Raw genomic sequence first — 21,384 nt, 5'->3', positions numbered from 1 at the left:
CGTCTCCATGTTCAAAGAAAGCCGCAAAAAGTGAAAGAAATGAATTTCGGACTGCAGCTAGAAAATTTGAATGCTGTTTTATTTGTCAGTCAGTATACTGTATCATTTTGACTACATTGTGCTTTTATTGATGGTACAAAAGGCAAAAGTGCCATACGATCCAAAATGGAGTCATTGTTTAGTCTCTGCTCCAGCAGTTTCCCACCCTTGAAGTGGGGTAATGGACCGCAGCCAATATTTATGCCTAAATAGCTTTGTGAGATCAGGAGAACTGATGTAAAGAACTGAATGATTTGCAATGTCTAGACCATAGACTAGTCATAAACATAATACATGTAAATTAACTCATTATCCACAGTGAGCAGTTGGTAAGGTTTGGGGCTGACATTCCTGAGGTCTGTCGTGGACAGACTTACATTTAAAGGGGCAGTCCTTCTATTTAAACGTGCATACTTTACCAATCAAACCAATCAAACCATATAAACGCAAAGTATTAAATTACAACTTGTCAGGAAAATGTTGAAGTTTATTTTGTGGAAAAGGATCTTAAAGCCATTATACACTTTCGGTTAACAGTATTGTCCAAGTCCCACACTTAATGTATCACAATTTATATCCAAAATAACAAACCTGTGAAAATTTAGGCTCAATCGGTCATCGGAGTCGGGAGAAAATAACGGAAAAACCCACTCTTGTTTTTGCGTGTTTCGCCGTGTCATGACATGTGTTTAAAATAAATCCGTAATTCTCGCTATCGAGAATTGATATTGTTTTAATGTTTTCTAAAAAAGTAAAGCATTTCATGGAATAAAATTCCTAGAGCAGTCTTTCACCATTACCTTATGTAAACCCTTGAAATTATTTGTAAATCTGTGAACTTTTTTTTTTTTTTTTCTGTACCGAAAGTGTATAATGGCTTTAAAAGATGGGTTACAGTTTTTCACATGTTTGGTTGAAATGAGAAACAGATGAAACAAATAATTGCTATTCTGCTTTGAATCCAAGCTTTATGAGAAATGACACAAGTTTTGTATTTTCTTCCTCCATGGTTATGCTATGTAACTCTACTATATCGGACCTTTAAGCTCGTGAACATTGTTTGTCGATGCTAACTGGTTGAAGTACTGCCTATCTTTATGACTTCACCCATTGAACAGAAAGATGTTGATCTTATTTAGGCTCAATATGGTAACCTGAGCTTTCATCAATATATTTATCATAACAGTGCCTCATGTGATATAGACTGAGACATAGCTAATGGTCCCGGGTAAAGTTACAGGATTGTATTTGCAGAGGATGGAGTTGATTGTAGGGTAACGTTATTGTAGGGCCTGAATTTATTATAGCAGATATTTTAGCCGAGTTATGAAAAATTGATTAGAATGTAGGATTTAGGCTATAATCATCTTCAAATTTGGAGGTTATTGATACTGTCAGCGGGAAAACGTTAAAGTGCTTTTTATTTCCTAAAATGCTGTTCCAAAGAAATCTGATTGAACAAATATTTCAATGAAATGACCGAAACTGAACTTTTGTGAACAGACCAGGATAATTTAGCTGAACAGACAAACTGGATCAACCACAACCTGTGAAACTATTACAAACTTCCAGTTCCAATGCTGTGTCTTTGAGTTGACCCAACCTCCCAGTCTCACCAACTTGGTCAAATTCCCAAAAGGCCTAAATCACAGTAAAAATGCCTCAGGAATATTTATCTTTTTGGTTTTTCCTCCAGATTTGTTTTCTGGTGACCCCAAGCATGATTAATTCCCTTTCAATTTGAAATTATTGAACCTCCTGATAAACCCAATCACGCATGGATAGCCATACTGGTCATAGCCCTCTTCCAGCTTTCCAGCACCGCTTCTGAACCATATCATCAATCAGGAAACCATAGAGCTACATGGTGGTAGTACGGTTCAGGAAAAACCATCATAAAAAACCCATCCAGCAGTAATTGTAACCCAATACGTGTTCAGACTCAGAGTGAACCACAGAAAGAAAGCCTCGTAATGGTTTAGTACAAACCAATAAATCTATTTTCAAGGCAACTGTGTCAGAACTGAACAATACCACAAATCAAAAAAGCGAAGACCCATGTACATCATGTTAACAATCCCCTTCATCATCCTAACAATCCCCTTCTCAGAAAAAAAGAAAAGGAAAGAAAAACAATGATGCAGGTGTGAATGTGAAGAAGAAACCATAGCAAACTTTTTCTCAAGGAGAGCATAAAACATAATAAATATGGAACCCCAAAACAATGCCATAAACTGAAAAAAAGATAAAACCCCTGGGGCGATAAAAAACCCAAGGATTGACGAAAGAGGTGTCTGGGTTTTGTTCAGATAAGCCTGATATTTCTTGGCCAGGCAAGGGAGGGGAGCCTGCCCTTGCCATGAAGCCACTTAAAGACAGGTGGGCAATGTCACTATTCCTTAACACCCTGTGGAATGAAATGTTCAAGTACACTTGATGGTAGTCTGGTTGAAGCATGGACGATGGTACCACTGAGTGCTGCCCTGATGCTGACAATTCACAAGTTTACCATCATGTGAATAGCCTTTGAATTGGAGAATCTTTGATTGTGCCTGCTCAGTGTTGTTCAATAACTAGCTAATGTATGTTGTAGATATGGTGACCAAGCAAAGCCATAGTGAAAGCCACAGCTAGCCAAAGCCATTAGTTTGGACAGGGCTTTAGTTGGACTAGTCTTTCAACACATTTGGGTTACCATTACCAATTATTTCATGAGCCATAAAACCTTCAGTGGAGGGATGGAAATTGAAATAATATCCCCATCCTCCAAGTTTATGACCATTAGTCAAAGGCTTGGAAATCACAATTTCAAGTGAACTTGGATTTTCTCTTAGTCTTATCACAAAGAGTTCTGTCCTTATTTTTTGAAGCCATTTAGACCTAGATCAGTAGAATGTAGAACTAGGCTTCAGTTCCGTGTAGTGAACCCCTTAGATCCCAGAAATGGTTCTTGGGGGAAGAACATTGCCCTCAATGTTTAGTATAGTAGGGGAGTGTTGAAGGAGCAATGGCTGACCCCTTGCTCCATGTAAACCAACACTTCCTGTCCAACAAATAACCACTCAAATCACCATCAGCAATCACCTCCTACAACCCCAAGAAAAACAGTCGCACAATTTTACACTTAAAATATTGAGCTGTTTTGTTTTAAAACAGGTGTGTTTCTTTTGCACATTTATCAAAGCTGTCAACTTGGGGCCAAATTTGTCATTGAGTCATCACTCGCCAGTGGAGAATACCTGTTCAGGATTGGGAAACCCACTTCTGAATGAAATTCTTTCAAGATTACAATATATAACAGAATCTGATAAATTATCTCTCTGTTGGATACCAGTTGGAATCTTGGAACTCCTCATTGTTCACTTAATTTTGCATCTGTTTTTTAACCACATCAGATAATCTAATTGGTACCTTTTGCACAGCCTCAAGTAATATTGAAAATGTTATATTAAAATAATTTTGTGGGTTGGTGGTAGTGTTGAGAAAAATACAACAACCTTCCCAGCATGGTTTTGCCAGTGGCAAATTTGGGTGGAATTTAAAATTAATAGTCATGCTTTCAGAAACTCTTTTTGAATGGGTGTTTTATTTTTTATTTTTTACTTTTCTCGGAAGTCATAAAAATCTGTCCAATGACAGTGAATAAATCAACAAGGGAAAAGGTCATACGTGATTTTTATAATACCCAAGTACTAAACAATAGTATTTTTTTAATGATTGTCTAGTTGCAAACAATTGAAATCAAAACACTTTTGTTCAAGACGAGACAGAGCTCTGGAGGATTTGCAACCTTGTCTGTATCCTTTTGTATTCTAGATTTATCTTGTTGACATCAGGTGAAATAAATAACTTTGATGTAGCCATTTTGTCCAATTAGGAATGTCCATTGTTGATCCATCATCAATCAAAGGCAGATTCATCCTTGCCAGATCCATCAGTTTGATGAATTCCTTTTGGTCCCAGAAATGGATTATCTGTATCACAAGCCTTGACTCGAACCCTCACCTCCCAAATTCCTCCCAAATAAAAACACTTCCCTGAGGATATATTCTTTAACCTCTCACCCCATACTTAAAAAAATAACTATCCAGCGTACCATCAAATACCAAAAAACCACTTCAGGAGATGTTAACATTATTAAAAGTCAGCAGTTTTTAAGAGTAACATGAATGATTTGTAGCATACTAAACTTTGGCCAAAGCCATCATAACAGGGTATCCTTGACCCTGGTGTCATGGGACCCTTCCCCCCCCTTTTTTAATCCCAAGATATCTTGAAACAATATTTTTTGTCGGAAACTGGCTGGCAAGAGTGGAATGTCAGACTTTGCCCAAGAGAAGAGTTCACAAGTCAAGTTCAATAAGTCAAGCGTAAGTTATCCTAATGGTGGGGTAAATCAGGGGAGAAAAGTAATTATTTTTTTCAAGTACATTTAAGAAGGACGACTGCTTACAATGCCTCAGGATCTAATTCAAAACCAAGAAATAAAACTGATCAAACTTGTGATCAAACCAATATGGGACTAGTGAAACAGTTTCAACCTGTATTCATGATCTATGAAATCTAGCCTGGGTGGTTGTTGTTCTCATTGTATCCCATATAGCGTATTCCAACCAAAGGCTAACCAGCTTCCAGTTGAGCTACTGTGTTTTCCTTTTGTGTAGGCCAAGGATGCAAGAGGGCCCTTAATAGTCCTAAGTGTTAAATCTAACAATAAGCTTGAGATATTTTATGATGTGAACATCTAAAATGGTATTTGGATTTCTTTGTCTGTCGGCTGGCTCCAGAGTATTTCAAGCTGTTCTGGCGTAACTAAGCCAATCCTTGTGTTAATTAAGGGGATGATTGTGCAGTTATAGCTGCTATGTTGACATTCGGAGGCCACAATTAGCTCAGTTTTCTTCACCAGGAAGGGATAAATCTCACATTTTCTATTAAGTGTGATTTATGAAAGTGCTTTGATGGATGGCAGGGGAGATTACCCCCAAAATATCCTTGATATTTTGATTGTTAATACCTTCTTTTTGAAATTTGTCCTTTTGTGAATTGTGGTTTAGATGTCCTCCAAAGGATACCAAAACACTCTCTGAATTTTAAAATGTGAAATTTGATGGCGTGAAATTCCAATGGATAGCCTGTTGTGTTTTGAAAACTCTCTGTAGGTGCTGTCTTCCCTTGAAGTTTGGTTTCAATATGAACCTTTTTCTTCATCGGTCCTATTTTCTTAAATATTTATGATGAGTTTGTACAAACAGTAAATACTACTGATTGAAAGGATCTTTGGTCAATAATCAAAGTCAGAAAGAATATCTCTTGATATTGAGAATTTATGAAGTTTGTGGCCTATTTTGTGGTCATTTGTAACTGTAATTTTGTGGCCGCTGTACACCTAATTTGTAATATCATTCTGTCTGCATGAATCAGCCAAAAATCATGAGTTACTAAGATTTACTACCACACAGATTATTAGCATGAACCAGTTCTGAGCACTGGCGTGACACCCCTGGATACCGACAGCGTGCCAAATCATATTTCAAACAAATGCACCTGCTCGACGACAGGGGTTCTGATTGGGCAATTTGAACCGACTGATTTGCGTTGGGACCGGGCGTAATTAGCCAAGGTGCAACTCAGCAGGTGCCGTGTTTTTTACTCTCAACCGCAAGTCTCGGTTCTTTTTGGAATGTGGAGTGATTCTCACTTGTCTTGTTACAAGACGCTGAGCTGGTCTAGGTACACATGTTCATAATCTGGTAGGCCTACATGCACATGCAGTTTTGCTCTTTTGAGCAAAAGTGAAATCTTGAAATCTGTTGTCAAATTTGTACAAACATAAGCTTGTTAAGTTCTTGCCAAAACATTCTGTTAACTTTTATTTCTAAAACAAAAATCGTCTTGGTTCATGTGATTTTACCATGAATATTTTTTAAGATGTTGTTGAGATTACCATTATATATCCTTTGCCAGGTAGAGCTTGTTCTTTAGATTACCAGTAAAATCGAATAAACATACGTTTGCCACAAGTACAGGGCTAGTTATTCGCCATAAATGCGACTTTCAGTGTCATTTTACTTTTCCTGAAATAATTTAGAGGAACAAGATTGAATTGCCTTATAGCATGCAAAACAAAATGATCAGGCATTGTTTGACTTTCCTTATCAGCAGGTGCAGACTTTGCAATTGCAAAACAGATTTACAGTCCGTTACAAATCAGACCCATTCATAAATGTTCAAAAAGGACCCCATCCTCTCCTGCATAATTTTCACCGTTGATGAGCGCAACTCAATGAACTATCTGTATTCGGTATTCTTCTCCCCCTAAAATAGAGAAGAAAAAACAAGATTTTTGTTTCCCTAGAGGCGTTTTTGCTTTCTTCAGGGGTCCCAGCCAAAGAAGAGATCAGCACGCAGCTGCATTTTGTCTACGCATTGCCACTTCCCTTTTCTGTTGCATTTGGACGAGGGAGCGCTAATTGTGGGGTCAGTTTAGCCTAGGGGAGCGAGTGCGGAGTTTGGATTGTGATGTTGCCTTGTGCTGTAGTTGCAGCAGTGGGCTACAGATTCAATTACAATGCGCAACCCCTGTAAGGCATGACCTCTGGAGGTCAGCTAGTGTCACATGTAGGACTCTATTCATTTTAGGCCTATGTTGGGGAAGATGGCATGAGGATATGCAAGGAAGAAAAGTTGTTTAACCTGTGGAGTTCTCTATTCAAGAGGAATAAAGAGACAGGGCTGGATTTCACAAAGAGCTAAGATTGATCTTAAGTGCGAAGCAATCTTAACTGTTAAGCAAATTTTTATGTCTAGATACAAATCCATGACAACTCGTCTTAAGATGAATCTGTGTGCTTTGTGACATCATGGAGCAATCTTGAAATCCATCCTTGATCTGTTGATATAACCTCACTTTGGCTTATCAACACTGAAGGTCACTTGAGTGTATACAGCTTTATGTAAATAAACACAAGCGATAAGCCTGTCTTAAATATTCCAGTCTGTAATTAAAACTAAGGTAGTAATGAAGAAACAACTTGTTTACCGAACCAGTAAAATGTTTCAAACATGTGAAGAGTTGCATGGCATTTGGGTAAAAGAAATAGATAAGTTGATAGTTTTGGCATACACAAAATATTATTCAATACATTGTTGGCACACCCATAAGTCTGTTGACCTTCCTGTTCTGTTGGACTGACAAACTTGTCTCATCACAGAAAATTGTAAATCAATTCAAAATTTTAGGGCATAAGTGGTGAAATGCAATACTTTAAAAGCTTTACACTTAGGTACAAACACCCACATGAAGACATTGAAACGTCAACAACTTTTTCAGGAGTTTTTTGGACCGATAGATTGAAGTGTCTTTGAATATGAGATCAATGGCTGTCTCAGTGGGTCACCTGACCTTCCTGTTATCAGAATCTTGTCTTGGGGGTGTGTACCACCCATTGCCTGACAAGGCTGGTACCCAGCATGATCAGCTGGGTCACTGAATTCCGAAACGTTCAGTTCATACCCTCATGTATTTACATTACAAGCTTCTTGATTGATCCCATTTAGGTCATGTTGGTGATAAAAGTGCAGACAGAAAACCCCAATTGTGACAGGTTTTTTGCACTGTTTGGTTGTTGTGTGTAACCACTACTTAGTTTTCTATATGAGAGGACATTTTGTCAGCCAAATATACAGTCCACTTCAGAGACTCCCTTTCCATGTAGGCCTACCGGTTAAATCTACAAGTGATAGGTCTATAAAACTATAGTTTACAGCAATGGTTATTAAATGCTAATGATGACAACTTCACTTTTCACATTTTGAAACAGAGATAGCCCATGCGCTGTCTTGGGATTTAACAGTAAAAAAGTACCCTCTAAGATCAGTACAAAGACATATCCACAACCATTGTCATTTATTAATTTCAGTGGTTTTAAAACTGGAATGAAGCTGTCCTCTTTATTAGAATCAACCACTAAAGATGATTCAGAAGTTGACTTTGTCTCGCATGATGTGGAATTTTTTATTTCAATGGAATACAAATCACCACTGAAAAATAAAATATTAGTTTTGGATTACTTGAAAAGAAACAACAAAGTTTCATTCATTAGTTATCGTGGGTGGTATTTTTTCATAGATTTAAAGAAATGATTCAGCCAAAGCTCCTTGACGATTCTTCATAACCTCAAAGCAAAGCCATGAAAATATTTATGTTATCTTTTGTCAAATGACAAAGGGAGAGTTATTGGTGAGAAGTCTGTTTATCTAGTCTTTTGTTAAACCACCTTGTCCCCTCAGTGATTGTTAGTACTTCCTCTTTGTGGGATGTATCATTCGGCCCTAAACATTGGACAACTTCCTTAATACTTCCGTTGGTGATCTGTACGCAAAAGTATGGTATTGAGACTTTCTGCTGAACGACCCCAAGGTTGGAAAATCCTTGGTTATGTCTTAAGAGGCTATCAAGTGCTGTGTCAGGGTCATGCTAAATAATTGAGGCATGTTGTCTGATGGAAGACAACCAATGTTTTTCTAGCCTTGCAGCTTATTTAGATAGTTAGGTTCATTAGAGGTGTAATGAATTCTCTTTACAATACAGGGTTATTCTATCAGTAGCTTTATTTTGAGTATAGGGAAATTGTTCAGGTCAATTTTTTTTTAATAATGTCTTGGAATGTTATGATATGTTGGATTGACTGTTTTGTCTTTGATATTGTAATCTTTTAGTAACTTTATTTTGAGTTAATGTAGGGCAATGTAGGGAAATTCTCAATCTTTAAAATTGTTATGACTTTTTGGACTTGGGGATATCTTCCTGGGTCTTCATAGTGTAGTCCTGGTGTAGTCTTTAGTGCAATGTTTGTTGATAAACAGAATCACTGACCCCAATAAATTTGTCTTACGCTTTGGAAGTTTTCTCAATACCTTTCAAACTGTCATAAAACATTTTCCTACCATGTTAACCGAACCATGTAATGTGTATTTTATTTATCGTCAAATACCCAGAATGGAAAATGGGGAATGAAAGTGTAAGAGGCTTGACGGCTTTGAGTTGAGAACGTGCTCAGGACACCCTTTAAAAAGTAATATTGGATTCACACCAACTACAGCACTCATTCACAGAATCTACGTAACCCTTATGTGACTCAGTGAGTCATTCATGCTGAACCCTCTGCAGATGTTCTAACATGGGCATTATTTGGAATTCAGAGGGTCGCAAATTGTCCGCATAATGATGCTTCTTCAGAATTTATTTCGGACAAATGTTGGCACTCCACTGAGCCCATTAGGCCTACATGCACATCAAGTTTGCCTAAATCAAGCAATCAATTCATTTCAGGGAAATGCAATCAAGATTCATCCCACCTACAGTTTTACAAGAACAAGGTGTTTTGGTACAAAAACCAAATCATACAAAATCAGGAATTAGTTACAAAAAGAGAGAAAGTAATAGTCTGTAGTTTTGGATTTCTAATGATGTTGTTCAGAGTTTGTTAAATTCAGAATTGTAACTTTTTTGTTTGGGGGGGGGGGGGGCTGTTCCAGGTCCGAAAGGGGGACCTAGCCCATCAAGTCATTTTCAAGATTTTAAAAATTATTTTGTAAAATCTCATCCCTAAAAAATTGTAGGAATTTATAAAACTGTGAATTTAGCTATACTTTCACACTGACAAATTCATTATCATGATTTTGTCTTAGGTGATGTTTATTATGAAGAGCTCCAAACCTGTTCACGTTTTGATGTATATAGGCTAGTGTACATATATGTATAATTGTACTTTCAACAGTGTACTGTACAGTTTCTCTTCCACTTAACTGAACAATTCCAATAAATTATCACACCACTTCAAGGTACTTGCCATAAAAAAGGCTCAAGAAACCCTGTAAAGGCTGCCTAATTATTGCGCAAAATGCAGTTACCAGGGTAACTGATAACACTACTTTTGCCTGTGCTGAATGGCAATGTTTATTTCGTATGTGATTTATTGTGATGTTGATACTTAAAGGTACCACCAATCAGGGACAAAAATAAAGTCAGTGTGAATCATAGATACTGTGTATTTAAAGGTCTTGGATTTTGATGAAATGAAGATCCAGATTGGAAGATTGGAACATTTTATATTCTGGGCTCTGTTTAGAAAATGATACTCCAGGGATTTGAAATTTGAATATTACATGTTCATTGATTTGATTTCTAGGCCATGTTTATTTATATAGATGTTTACGTTTTTATAAGATGGCACCTTCAATGATGGATGGATAGACAAACAAACTGACAAACACAACACAAGATGAATAAGTACTTAATCTGTAGGCTTTGATTTATGTGCATGTACTTGTGTAATGCTGTGAGTGAGCGCTATGGATTGTTTAAACTTAATGTACACTGTCCTTCCTTTAGCCACTATCCTCTACACATGTAGGCGCCTACATCTCACAGGGTTGTCAATATGTCTGAAATTAAGGATTTTCTTTGTTCTTCCGAATTTCCTGTCACAATTTATTTTATTAGCATTGCCATTGGTTTTGTAGTCAATCACAAACTGAGGGCATAATCAAACCTTGGTCAAAACTCTGATCCTTTTTGTTTGAGTTTCGTCATAGAGTAAGGTCCTATGGTCTCATGGGTAGACACTGGACAGCCCACCTCTCCCTACAGAAGCCCAACTTGATAATTTATTGAAAGACAAACTGACAAGAACTACAAGCCCAGACCATGCCCAGACAAAGAGAATAACCACTGCATTCCCTGTAGACATTGTATTAACACATCAGCATCAATCAAACATCTGAGATGCTACATTAGGACATTCCTTTGAGCCACCTTTAAGATTGATGTCAGAGTACAGGGGTAGATAACCCTGAAATCCTTTCAAAAGGTATCATATGAAATACCCCAAAGTGCTTTCTAAAATGCCTTGGTCTTCAGAAACTTCTCAAACAGTTGAGATTATTTGATAGTCTAAAGAATTAACTTTTGGTTTTTGGTTTCCCCTTATATAAGAATTCCATAACATTGTCTGTGAACCTCCTGAAGTGTAACATCTAAGAGACTCCAGGTCTCAGTAAAAGGGAAACCCAGACCCGCCAAGCCATTTTCCCCAGGAACTTTTACATTAATTAAATCCCATCCAGGCTGCCAGTTGTATTTTTGGTTTGCTTCAAGTATCATTACTTCCAATGATTTTGATTAACAAAATGTTGTCTCTTAAGAATAGAAATGATAAATCAAATCTAAATTTCTTTCATCCACTTCCACTATATCACTCTACTTTGGTATACAATTTCATTTTTGAGACAAAAAAATAAAATCAATTTTCACTTGTAAATCCCTAGCGTGATACATGTAGTGCATAGAAGATAACATTGATCTTGAATTAATGAAGATGAGTGACCCCCGACAGATGTGTGGCATTCAGGAGTTATCATTCATCTTTCTGTCATCATTATGTTCATTTATTCAGTGGGGAGGAGGATTTCCTGTCTTGGGTTGGAGTTTTACAAAATTGATGCTTCTGTTGCGGAAATGCAATGTAAAATTCTGAATGTTTAGAATAAGTGAGTATGAAGATGTTCACATCTTGTACATATTATTCTGAAATATGTTGTTGGTAATCAGTAAATATTGCCACAATTGTCATTATTCAGGCCTGGACTTCCATGTCGGAGTGGGCAGACCTAATTTTGTGATCATAAATGAATAGCCCAATTTCATAAATCTGTTAAGCAGATTATGAAGCTGCTTACCAAGTTTGTCTGCTTCTCAGCACAAGCACTAAACGTTTCATATTATTTTGGCTGTAAACCTGTTTCTGTTAAAGACAGTGGACACTATTGGTAATTGTCAAAGACTAGTCTTCACAGTTCGTGTATCTCAACATATATATGCATAAAATAACAAACCTGTGAAAATTTGAGCTCAATTGGTCGTCGAATTTGCGAGATAATAATGAAAGAAAAAAACACCCTTGTCACACGAAGTTGTGTGCTTTCTGATGCTTGATTTCGAGACCTCAAATTCTAAACTTGAGGTCTCGAAATCAAATTCGTGGAAAATTACTCCTTTCTCGAAAACTACGTCACTTCAGAGGGAGCTGTTTCTCACAATGTTTTATACCATCAACCTCTCCCCATTACTCGTAATCAAGAAAGGTTTTATGATGAAAATTATTTTGAGTAATTACCAATAGTGTCCACTGCCTTTAAGGCCAGCTATTTATGAAATTTTACACAGAATGTCATCAGGAACATTCTAAGGGACACCAAGGCCAAAATCAAGGCAATAAAGATGCATTATTAAGGCAATGACCTTCAGGCTTGATGTTTTTCCAGGCTCATTGGAAGAATTGCATATTGTTATAAATCAAGACAGGAAAATAAAGACCATCTTGTTTCAAAGATTACAGTATTTCAAACGTTCATAATTTTCATTTTAAATTTGTTGATGAGATGATGAATTGGTATATATACATATTTTTTAAACAATCGCCACCTTCTGTACACTTGACTTTGCCAACAATTTGAATAATAACATAATATCATCTCCGACTTAAATTAAATATTCCAGAATGAAAATTTTGAATTATTTGATTTGATAATGATAAAAACTTGTCAGTTGCTCTCAACTGCAATTAACGTCAACTGAACATTGCTACTCATCATCACCACCTTTATCACCATCGTCTTCCCTTGACAGTGATCATGAGTGTCATTATCATATGTAGTTCCGGGGTGTCACGGTCAGCATGTGTGAGACAATCTGCCTTATCTAGGTGTGGCAATCGATCCTGCCGACCATAGCTCCTTAAAGACTTGAGGTTACTGCTTCGGCATTCCGATTTTCAAACGGATTCAAATGTTACTCCATAGATCATCTGAATAAATAAACAAAGGTGAACAGGCGTGGCACTTTAAAATCCGTAGATCCTGCACGGATTTCCAACTTCAAGGGACGGTTTGGGAGATATTAAAAGGGCCAGAGGGGGAGGAATAAGCTGCCTGACTTTAAGAAGGAAATTATTTCCACATATTATTTCCAGTAGGGGCTCTGCTCGTGGTGTGATGAATGTGGAAATGATGTGATTTGATTCACTTGGATGGAATGACATTTGGCCATCAATAAATAACGAGAAATCATTTTGCACGTCGATCTGGACGATGTTTTTCGCCCGCCCTTGTGGATTATTTTTGTAGAGGTTGTTTGTTCCTCCGGATTGGGATTTGTATTATAATTGTGTTTCATTATGGACAGTGAGGGATACAGTATAATTCTAATTGCCAATGTCATGCCAGGGGTGAAAGTGACAAGCCCTTCTAAAGGAAATGATTTCTAAATTGTTTATTTTCCCCCAAAAATAACTTTTTCTGTAAATCTCGCCATGGGTAAGGTTGCCAATTTCCATTGTGTAAAAAAAAAAATATTATCCAGGTATCGCCATCTTGTTTACTGCCAAATCAGTGTAACCAAACTGAGGCTGAGAGGAAAAATAGTCTGGTACCTTTTTCTTATTACTAGTTTCAGTATCCATTAACAGTATGGAAGACCAAAAAACCAAGACGGCGGCAGCATTGATAAACTATGGAATGATACTGTTTCATTGGTCATTCCAGTTTTATTGATTTCCACTGGGATAAAATTTTCAATTGCAAAATGCTTTTATTTTAATGCATATATAATGATTATTAAAAAAAAACATCTGTATTGCAGAAACACCACAATCAAATCCCAACAAAATTAAATAAAAATAAACTCAGCGGAGTAACAATATTTTAATAGAAAATCACATTACCTTTGGATTTATTTCTGGGTAGATGAACACTAGTTTATTATCTGGGTAGAGTGGGGGAGGAAAAGAAATTGGTAATTTGATTTTGCCTTGTAGAAAACCTAACAATGAGCAACATGATTTTGAGCTTTGAGACAATAAAACACCAGGTTCACAAATTGTGTCAAGTTTGGTCAAGTGGCGCTTGAGGTAAACATTAGAGCTATTTAGATCAGAATTCCTGTGAATAATTTAAAACCCTCTGATACAGACACTTTCTAAACTTTTCCTTCGTAAGGGATTTAGCATGAAACTGTACCCATCATATTAGGTTCCCCCTTCAAATTTCCCTTAGTCATGCAGAGATGTTTCCCAATACATTTTCATGAATTATTAACCCGAATACCTGAAAAAAATCGGACACAAAAAACCCACATTTTTAGAGGTATTTCATTGCGGCTGGCGTGACTGGGCAGGCTGCAACTTGGATTTCACATTTTTATGAATTATTCACTGTCAGGCCCTCACAGAGGCAGGGTCGCTGTTGCTTCGGTGCGAAGCTAATGCAACGCTCGGGGCGAAATAAACAGTAACTATCTGAACAATTGTACGTCCGCAGCGTTCCCCCCTCCATTCGCTTCGGAGAGCTCAATCGCCCGATGTAACCCCTTTGAAAATCCAAGCTATTCACAGCATTGTGGACCTTTCCACGTCCGATTTGACATGAAAAGGACAAGTAAACATCGTCTCATATTAAGAAAAATACAGACGTGGCTTAGACTGAAAGGGGAAGGGGTTGAAGGCGGAATGAATGGAAATATGGGAACAGTATTTATACAAGGATTTGTGAATGAAAAATAAACGCTATAGAGGGAGTCCGTCTTACACCTGAAGTATAAGTGGACTGTAAATACGTTTCAATTTTAATTTAATAAACACTTTGTAATTGAAATGGTGAAATGTTAAACAGTTACTTCTTAAAGCTCAATAATGTTGATTGAGAAAGTGCTAGTTGAATATTTAGTTCAGTTGAAAGGTTTTAAACAATTTTAATGAAGGGTGATTTTTAAAATTTGCATTGAGATCTTTTTAAATGGCAACTTAAAAAAATATATATCTTTTTAAAACATCATTGCACTGTTAGATATTTTTTGTAAGCTCAGAATTTTTAGAAATTAACCTGTTTCGAAAACCTAGAAAATTGTCATAAAATAGAGCCTCATATAATAGAATGTGCACTTAATCTCCAGGTTGTGATTTTCAAATTGTTTAGGGAGTTACCTCTTCCCCTTTCGCAAGGATTTATTATGCTCTTTGCCGGGGCGATAATGTTACAGAAATATAGACCCTCTTTGCCTGCAATCCACACCCTCTAACTTAATTCACTGCGTATCAATACTTTGGCATGCATTGACCATATTATGTAGTTTTCCCTCATTTTAGGCAAAATCTGACATATCCTGGCCAGTTGGGAGAAACTGTGAGCAAATAAGTTATGTTTTTTCAATGACTAGCCACATGAAGTGTGCAAAGCGTCAAGATAGTTGGTAAAACTATGGAAAAACGTTGCTATTTGTATGTTTTGAGATTTAAAATTGACATAGTAGGATTTCCAATAGTATGTTTTGCGGTCATCAAACAATGGTGAACATGTACAGGTGTATGTATTCTGTTGATAAAGGTTTCACAGTGGTGTGGACATACATGTAATAACTTGAGAACCCTGAGATGCAAAAAGAAAACTTAAAACTGCTCAGTGAGTAAAAAGAAAAGAGTGAATTGAGTATGTTTTTGAGGATGAATTGCTGAACAGAAATTGATTTAAGCAAAGTAAGGGTGGAGATTATTTCGTGGGGATAAATTCAAAACTTGGACCACAACCCAACCATCATGTAGGCCTACAAGTAGGACATTTTATGAGTAACCACCACTGTACCACATCTTTAAGAGTTACTTGATAAAACCCTTGGCAATTAGCTGTTGCAGAAAGGGAGAATAACCTGTTATGAGTTAGTCAACAATAGAGGGTCATAAATGTCACTTGCTCAGAATTCCAGTCTTCCACTGCACAAAAGGCTTTCACCAGTCTGGCAAACACTGCACTGTAAAAAACTCTCACACCAGGGGGACCCAGCTTGTTCAAAGGGTGCTTAAGGGTCACTATATTCCCATCAAAACTACTCCTGTTCCCGGTGGGCGCTTAAGAAAATCATTGGCGTTTTTTTTCTTCAGAAGGAGTGGAAATTCATGTTCATGCATGCTGGGGAGTGCCCCAGCTTAAGCCCTGATCATCGGCTGGGATTGTGTGGCAGTGGCTGGGATAAAAACATCTTCTTAATCTGTTGGTCTCTGGAGGATATATTTGTGTGTTGAGGGGTCTGTAAAGATTAACAAAGTGGTGCTGGGTGACGATTAGTGCTTGGGAAGCTTCAGAGGTTCAAGTGTTTAAAAACCGCCATGTTAATAGAATGTCCCCCCCCCCCTGTTTTCCTCATTTTAGAAGTTTTTAAGTTCAACATTCTTGGTTCAACTTTTACAAGACCTTTTTTATTTTGCAAAATGAAACTTCTTTTCAATGAAATTGAAGAGGCTTCTAGTTCAAGTCATGAGTTGTTGTGGAGATTACAACAATGGCCACAATGGCCTCTGCACAAATCAACTTCAAAGATAATGTCCAGGTAGTTAAGAAAACTGTTATTCTTCTTCTCAGTAGAATATAGCACTGTGAAACCCATAAAACTTTTAAGGACCAGATCAAGGTTCGTAACTGTATTAGACCTGACCCTAGTCACCATAGTGTAAACAAGTCCCTCTGGTTACAATAAAAACAAATAATTCCTGCATTTCAACAAGCATGTTTGTTTTGATGATGTAAGAGGAAGTGTGGGTGCAGAATGGTGTTCATTTGATGTGACATTTGGGGTTGTTAAGTTTTTAAGGTTTTTAAGTTTAAGATTTTGTCTGAAAACAAAATACAAAATCACATTTTTGTGGCTCAGCAGCAGTTCCTGATATGCTGATGCTTTTGTACAGTCATTGTATCCATAGGATCCTTATGAAGTTGATCTATAAATTCAGTGTAATCCCAGTGTGAAACCTTTTTGTTAAAATGTGTTAAACTATTTGTTGACTCTACTTTGACATAATTTCTCAAGGGAATGCTTAAATCTGAGGGCTTAGGCCACAGAAAGTTGGTTTTGATTCAACCAACTTTTTGCAAGTTTGGAATTTCTTTTGGCACAAAATAGTATTGATAACATCCATCATGGATTTCCATAAACTGAGTAATCCTTCCTAAAATCTACATTCTCAAGCCTCTTCTGAATTACAGTGGTGTCTGATATCGACTCTGATTTAAAACAAAATTTCCCACCATCACCTCAAGTTACCACGGTTATCTACGGGAAAATATAGCCCCTGCGGCCCTTTTGGGCTTATGTTAACATTGATCGGTTTAAGAGTGCATTTTTGCCCCGCCTCGGGCAATGCAACGCGGTAATACCAGAAACTTGTGCTAGCGACAATATTAGAAATGGTGTCTCGTTCCAGCGGGCTAGATGGCATGTAGATAACTATGCCGGATGGGTGACTGTACACCATAAGCCAATATTTTTGCAGCGGTATTTCTGCCTGTATCAAATTTTCCTCCTAATATTTCCCCATTATCGGGAGCGGTTTTCCATTAGCGGAAACTTGGGGGTGAAAGTTGCATGCCCCGCGGAGGTACGTTTGCATATATTTAAATGGGCAGCTGCTGGCTCTGTTGGACCCTGCTCATCAGACTTTAGTTACTAATTAAACCTGCTAAGAATTGCAGCTCTGGTTTGCTCTGTTATCCCAGGCAATATGTTTAAGACTAATCTTCTTCAAGTCAAAGACGCTTCCTGTCAAATCTAGGAGTTCCTTTCCTTTGTCCTGTCAGTTAAGGGCAAGTTAATACTAGAGATTGGAAGAATGAATGTATCATGCAACAGTTTTCTGTTATGCATATTTTGAAGTGAAACAAGTTTGATGGACCCGTTTTGTTTCCTTTTTGTGCAACTGAACAGATTGTGGAGATTTATAAACTCTAAAAGTTTTAAGCAATGAATTGCTTGACACTTTGTACCTGGATCTACAAAAAAATGTAAATGAAACTTTGTGAAGATCTGAATACCTGTGCCTTATTCCCAACTGTTTGCCTTTGAAGCGCTGTGGCAGTAATGCAATAAATTTGAGGGAACGTATCCTCTGAGTTGTATAGACTCTAAATATTGTGTCAAGAATCTTCCCACCTTGCGTGGCTAATGCATATATTGCTTCAACTGGCGTTTCACTTGTCAGCAAAATTAGACATCACAAAATGAAGCCCGGAGTGCCGCGGTCATTCAACCAAACAAATTGGGAAAAAATAAAATCTTAAAACAGGTAAAGAAATTTGATTGAATTTTCATTGCGCCAAAAGTTGTTTGTCTTTGCTTCAAGTGTAAATGTAGTATTTCATCATTACTGATTGAAAGGCACATAGCTTTTGATAGTAATATGTTTGACAAATATTGAATATGAGGTGAACGTTTGAAGGATACAAAAAATAATTCTCTCGTCTTTTTTAATGAATGTTCAGCATGTCAGACCCAAATGCAACTGGCCAGTTTTATTGATTCAAAATGTAAGATGCATGCAAACAAAGGTTGAAATCTTTGTTTAAAAGCTTTTGCAATATTGAATAATCAAAATGGCTTTCACCCATAAATGGTTATTCAGTAAATCAGTTTCTCAAAAAAAAAAAAAAGAGAGTTCGGAGGATGAAAACTTCCAAGCAAGCATGATAACATCGCGTCCATGCAAAAATTCTGTATCTCAATTATGTAAAAGTGTTGTACCTCCCACTGACACAAGTAATTCCACAAACTTAAATGACAAAATAAAGGACTGGCATTGAGTTTGAAAAAACTAATGAATACCAGAATCAAGACTCTTGCTTATTCTGTTTGTTGATGTTGTTTTCACTGACAGAATAACTTTAATTGATGAAAATTGGTTTTTGGAAACTGTATGAAGAGAGTGAAATTAGTCTCGCAAAAAAACCCAGTGGTCCTGTACACCAGTAAGTGAACTATTGGAGTATTTACCCATATATTCAATTGGTTTGGGTTGAGCTAAAACATTTACGAGAGCAGAATTTCAACCTGTTACCTCCGGGTTAATGTGCCAGCAGTTTATACCTACTGAGCTATCTATCCCTATATTGGCGGTATCCTTGTTCGGGGTGCCAGTCAGAAGCCGTTCAATTGTAAATGTCGTTACATTGTTACCAATTCTTGGTTTTTATCATGGGAAGAAAAAAAAAAAGGGAAGAAAAGCAGAATACGGTTTTGATCGCTGTGCCAGGCGATAGCTCCGAAATATGACAACGAATCTTCTAAATTTTATGCATTTGATAGTGGCACTTAATTTGATAGGCTGTAGTAGTTACTTAGGGCCAAGTGTCAGAGGGAACGTCTCGCTATCGTGTGACCATAGCCGCACCTGCACATTATTACGATGAGTCAGTCGGCCGTTTAGCGCGCAATGTTTTCCCAAGTGTACTGTCTTCTTCTCTTGGCGGTGATCCTCAACCCAGTCTCGTCTCCACCTCTCCTTGGGATTGAAATGAAGGAGGAGCAATGATTGAGGACGCTGGATCCACTCAGGCCCGCTCGGCGATTAATTGCCGATGTTTAGTTAGTCCGAACATGAGCTGCATACCTACCCCTTAATATCACCCCAACGTCCCATTATTCATGATCCCAATATCGCCAAATATTGAACTGTAAAATCTGTTTTTATAATTTGATTTCTGCTGAGTGGCAAAGAACAGTTGCTTTCCCATTGAAATGAGAAGGTGATTTAATTAATATGAACTGGTGATATTGAAGTAGTGATGGAGTGCTCTCTATCAATATATAAATGGTTTAATATTTATATTTGATCCTCGCTTGATGAAAAAAAACAGATGCGGGGTAACATATTAAGGTAGATATGTGCACATGTAATGTGTACTATACTCTATACTTGTATCGTGTACACTTCAACCCCATCACTGATCAGGATCATTTGGTTTTGATAACAAGTTTGAGTTACATAATGATTGCCAAAATACTAGACAATGGTCTGCAATGAATATGAAGCTAATGTAAATGTGTATTTACTGTTTCATTATTGTGCTTTTCACTGAAGATAAAATTGTCAATTGGTTTGAACTTTTAGTTTTTACCTTTATACCCAGCTGTTTATACCATTGTGTGATTAGCACTGCCCACTAAGTACTTTCCTGCATCAGTTGGATTGAACTTCTTACTGGACAAAAAGGAGTGAATAAATATGGATTTGGATAGTTTGCAATTTTACTAACTTGTTTTCCTTCTTCTAAATGTTTCTCTTTTCAGTGGGCAGAAGTTGGATCCAGCTATGAACGCCTGTATATAGTATGTCAAGTGCGCAATCCAGACGCGAGCGATGGGTTTTGGCTGCGGATGCCGTACATACCCCGCCGTCTAGGCAACCGCATCCATGTAGAGATTGACTTCACAATGAACTCCTGTACTGGGATTGACGACGCCCATCAATGTAAAGAAACATTTGAACTATTCCAAGTAGAGGCGTCAAGTAGTGATCCAAATAATCTACCTGCTTGGGCCGCTCCTCCGTATACACGGATCAAGCGTATTGCGGCCGAGACACGGTTCTCTGATACTGACTCGGATGATACTCCTCAGATCAACACAGCAACAGAAGAGTTTGCAACGTCCGCAAATGGATTCTACCTTGCCTTCCGCGACACAGGAGCCTGCATGGCCATCAAGCGAGTCCGTGTCTTCTACGAGGTATGCTCCACAAAGACGGACAATTTCGCCGTCTTTCCAGAAACGGTGACCGGAGCGGACGTAGTTTCGCTGGTGGCTGTGGAGGGGATCTGCGTCGGCCATGCTGAACAAATTGGCACACTGCCGATTGTGGCTCGCTGTCAGAAGTTTGGAGTGTGGACTGCCTTCCAAGGGTCATGTGGTTGCTCATCAGGATTCGAAGCTGAAGGACAGAGTTGTAGAGGTAAGTCGCATGTCCTACCTTAGAGAGGAAGTATAAATAACCCTAAGAAAAGAATTGAAATATATAGTGGACATTTTTTAGAATCCTGTCCTTATATGAACAGTGCTCTCCTAAAAATAAAACAAGAGGTTGCCTCTTTAACTTATTGGAAAAACCAGTCTTCCTGAACTAAAATGTAAACTAATCCAGCTCTTGTTAGTTACCAAATGAACCTTTCTTCTCAATCAGTGCCTTCAGTTGGAAGTTTTCATTTTAATACTCCTCCTTTTTAAAGACATTCAAAACCCAAATCTCTGCTAAGAAGCTATCTTGTTGACCCAAAGCTTGTTAAATCTGACCCCCCCCCATGACAAACTACAGTTGTACCACACCATGTTGCCAGCTCTCATATGTGTGTCTAGAAACATTTATGCATTTCCCTGAATCAAAACAAAAGGAAGGCGAAGAGAGAGAGCAAACACAAAAAGAACTATCAAATTGCCTAAAAATATATATCCCAAAACTTAAAAATTTGGGA

The 21,384-nt window shown here is 37.6% G+C and overlaps 1 protein-coding gene across 3 annotated transcripts in view; it reads left to right on the top strand.

The window, feature by feature from the left end:
• Window positions 1-21,384, top strand: part of LOC139951118 (ephrin type-B receptor 1-B-like) — a 194,401-nt gene that overhangs the window by 15,829 nt on the left and 157,188 nt on the right. For all 3 annotated transcript variants that reach the window (XM_071949959.1, XM_071949958.1, XM_071949957.1), the window contains exon 3: window positions 20,207-20,867. In XM_071949959.1, the coding sequence (XP_071806060.1) occupies window positions 20,207-20,867 (661 nt within the window). The remainder of the gene's footprint in view (window positions 1-20,206; window positions 20,868-21,384) is intronic.

Source organism: Asterias amurensis, chromosome 18 (genome assembly GCF_032118995.1).
Source record: "Asterias amurensis chromosome 18, ASM3211899v1".
Lineage (NCBI taxonomy): Eukaryota > Metazoa > Echinodermata > Asteroidea > Forcipulatida > Asteriidae > Asterias > Asterias amurensis.
The sequence above is the reverse complement of the archived record's forward strand: the minus strand, read 5'-3'. Positions and strand labels throughout refer to the sequence as shown.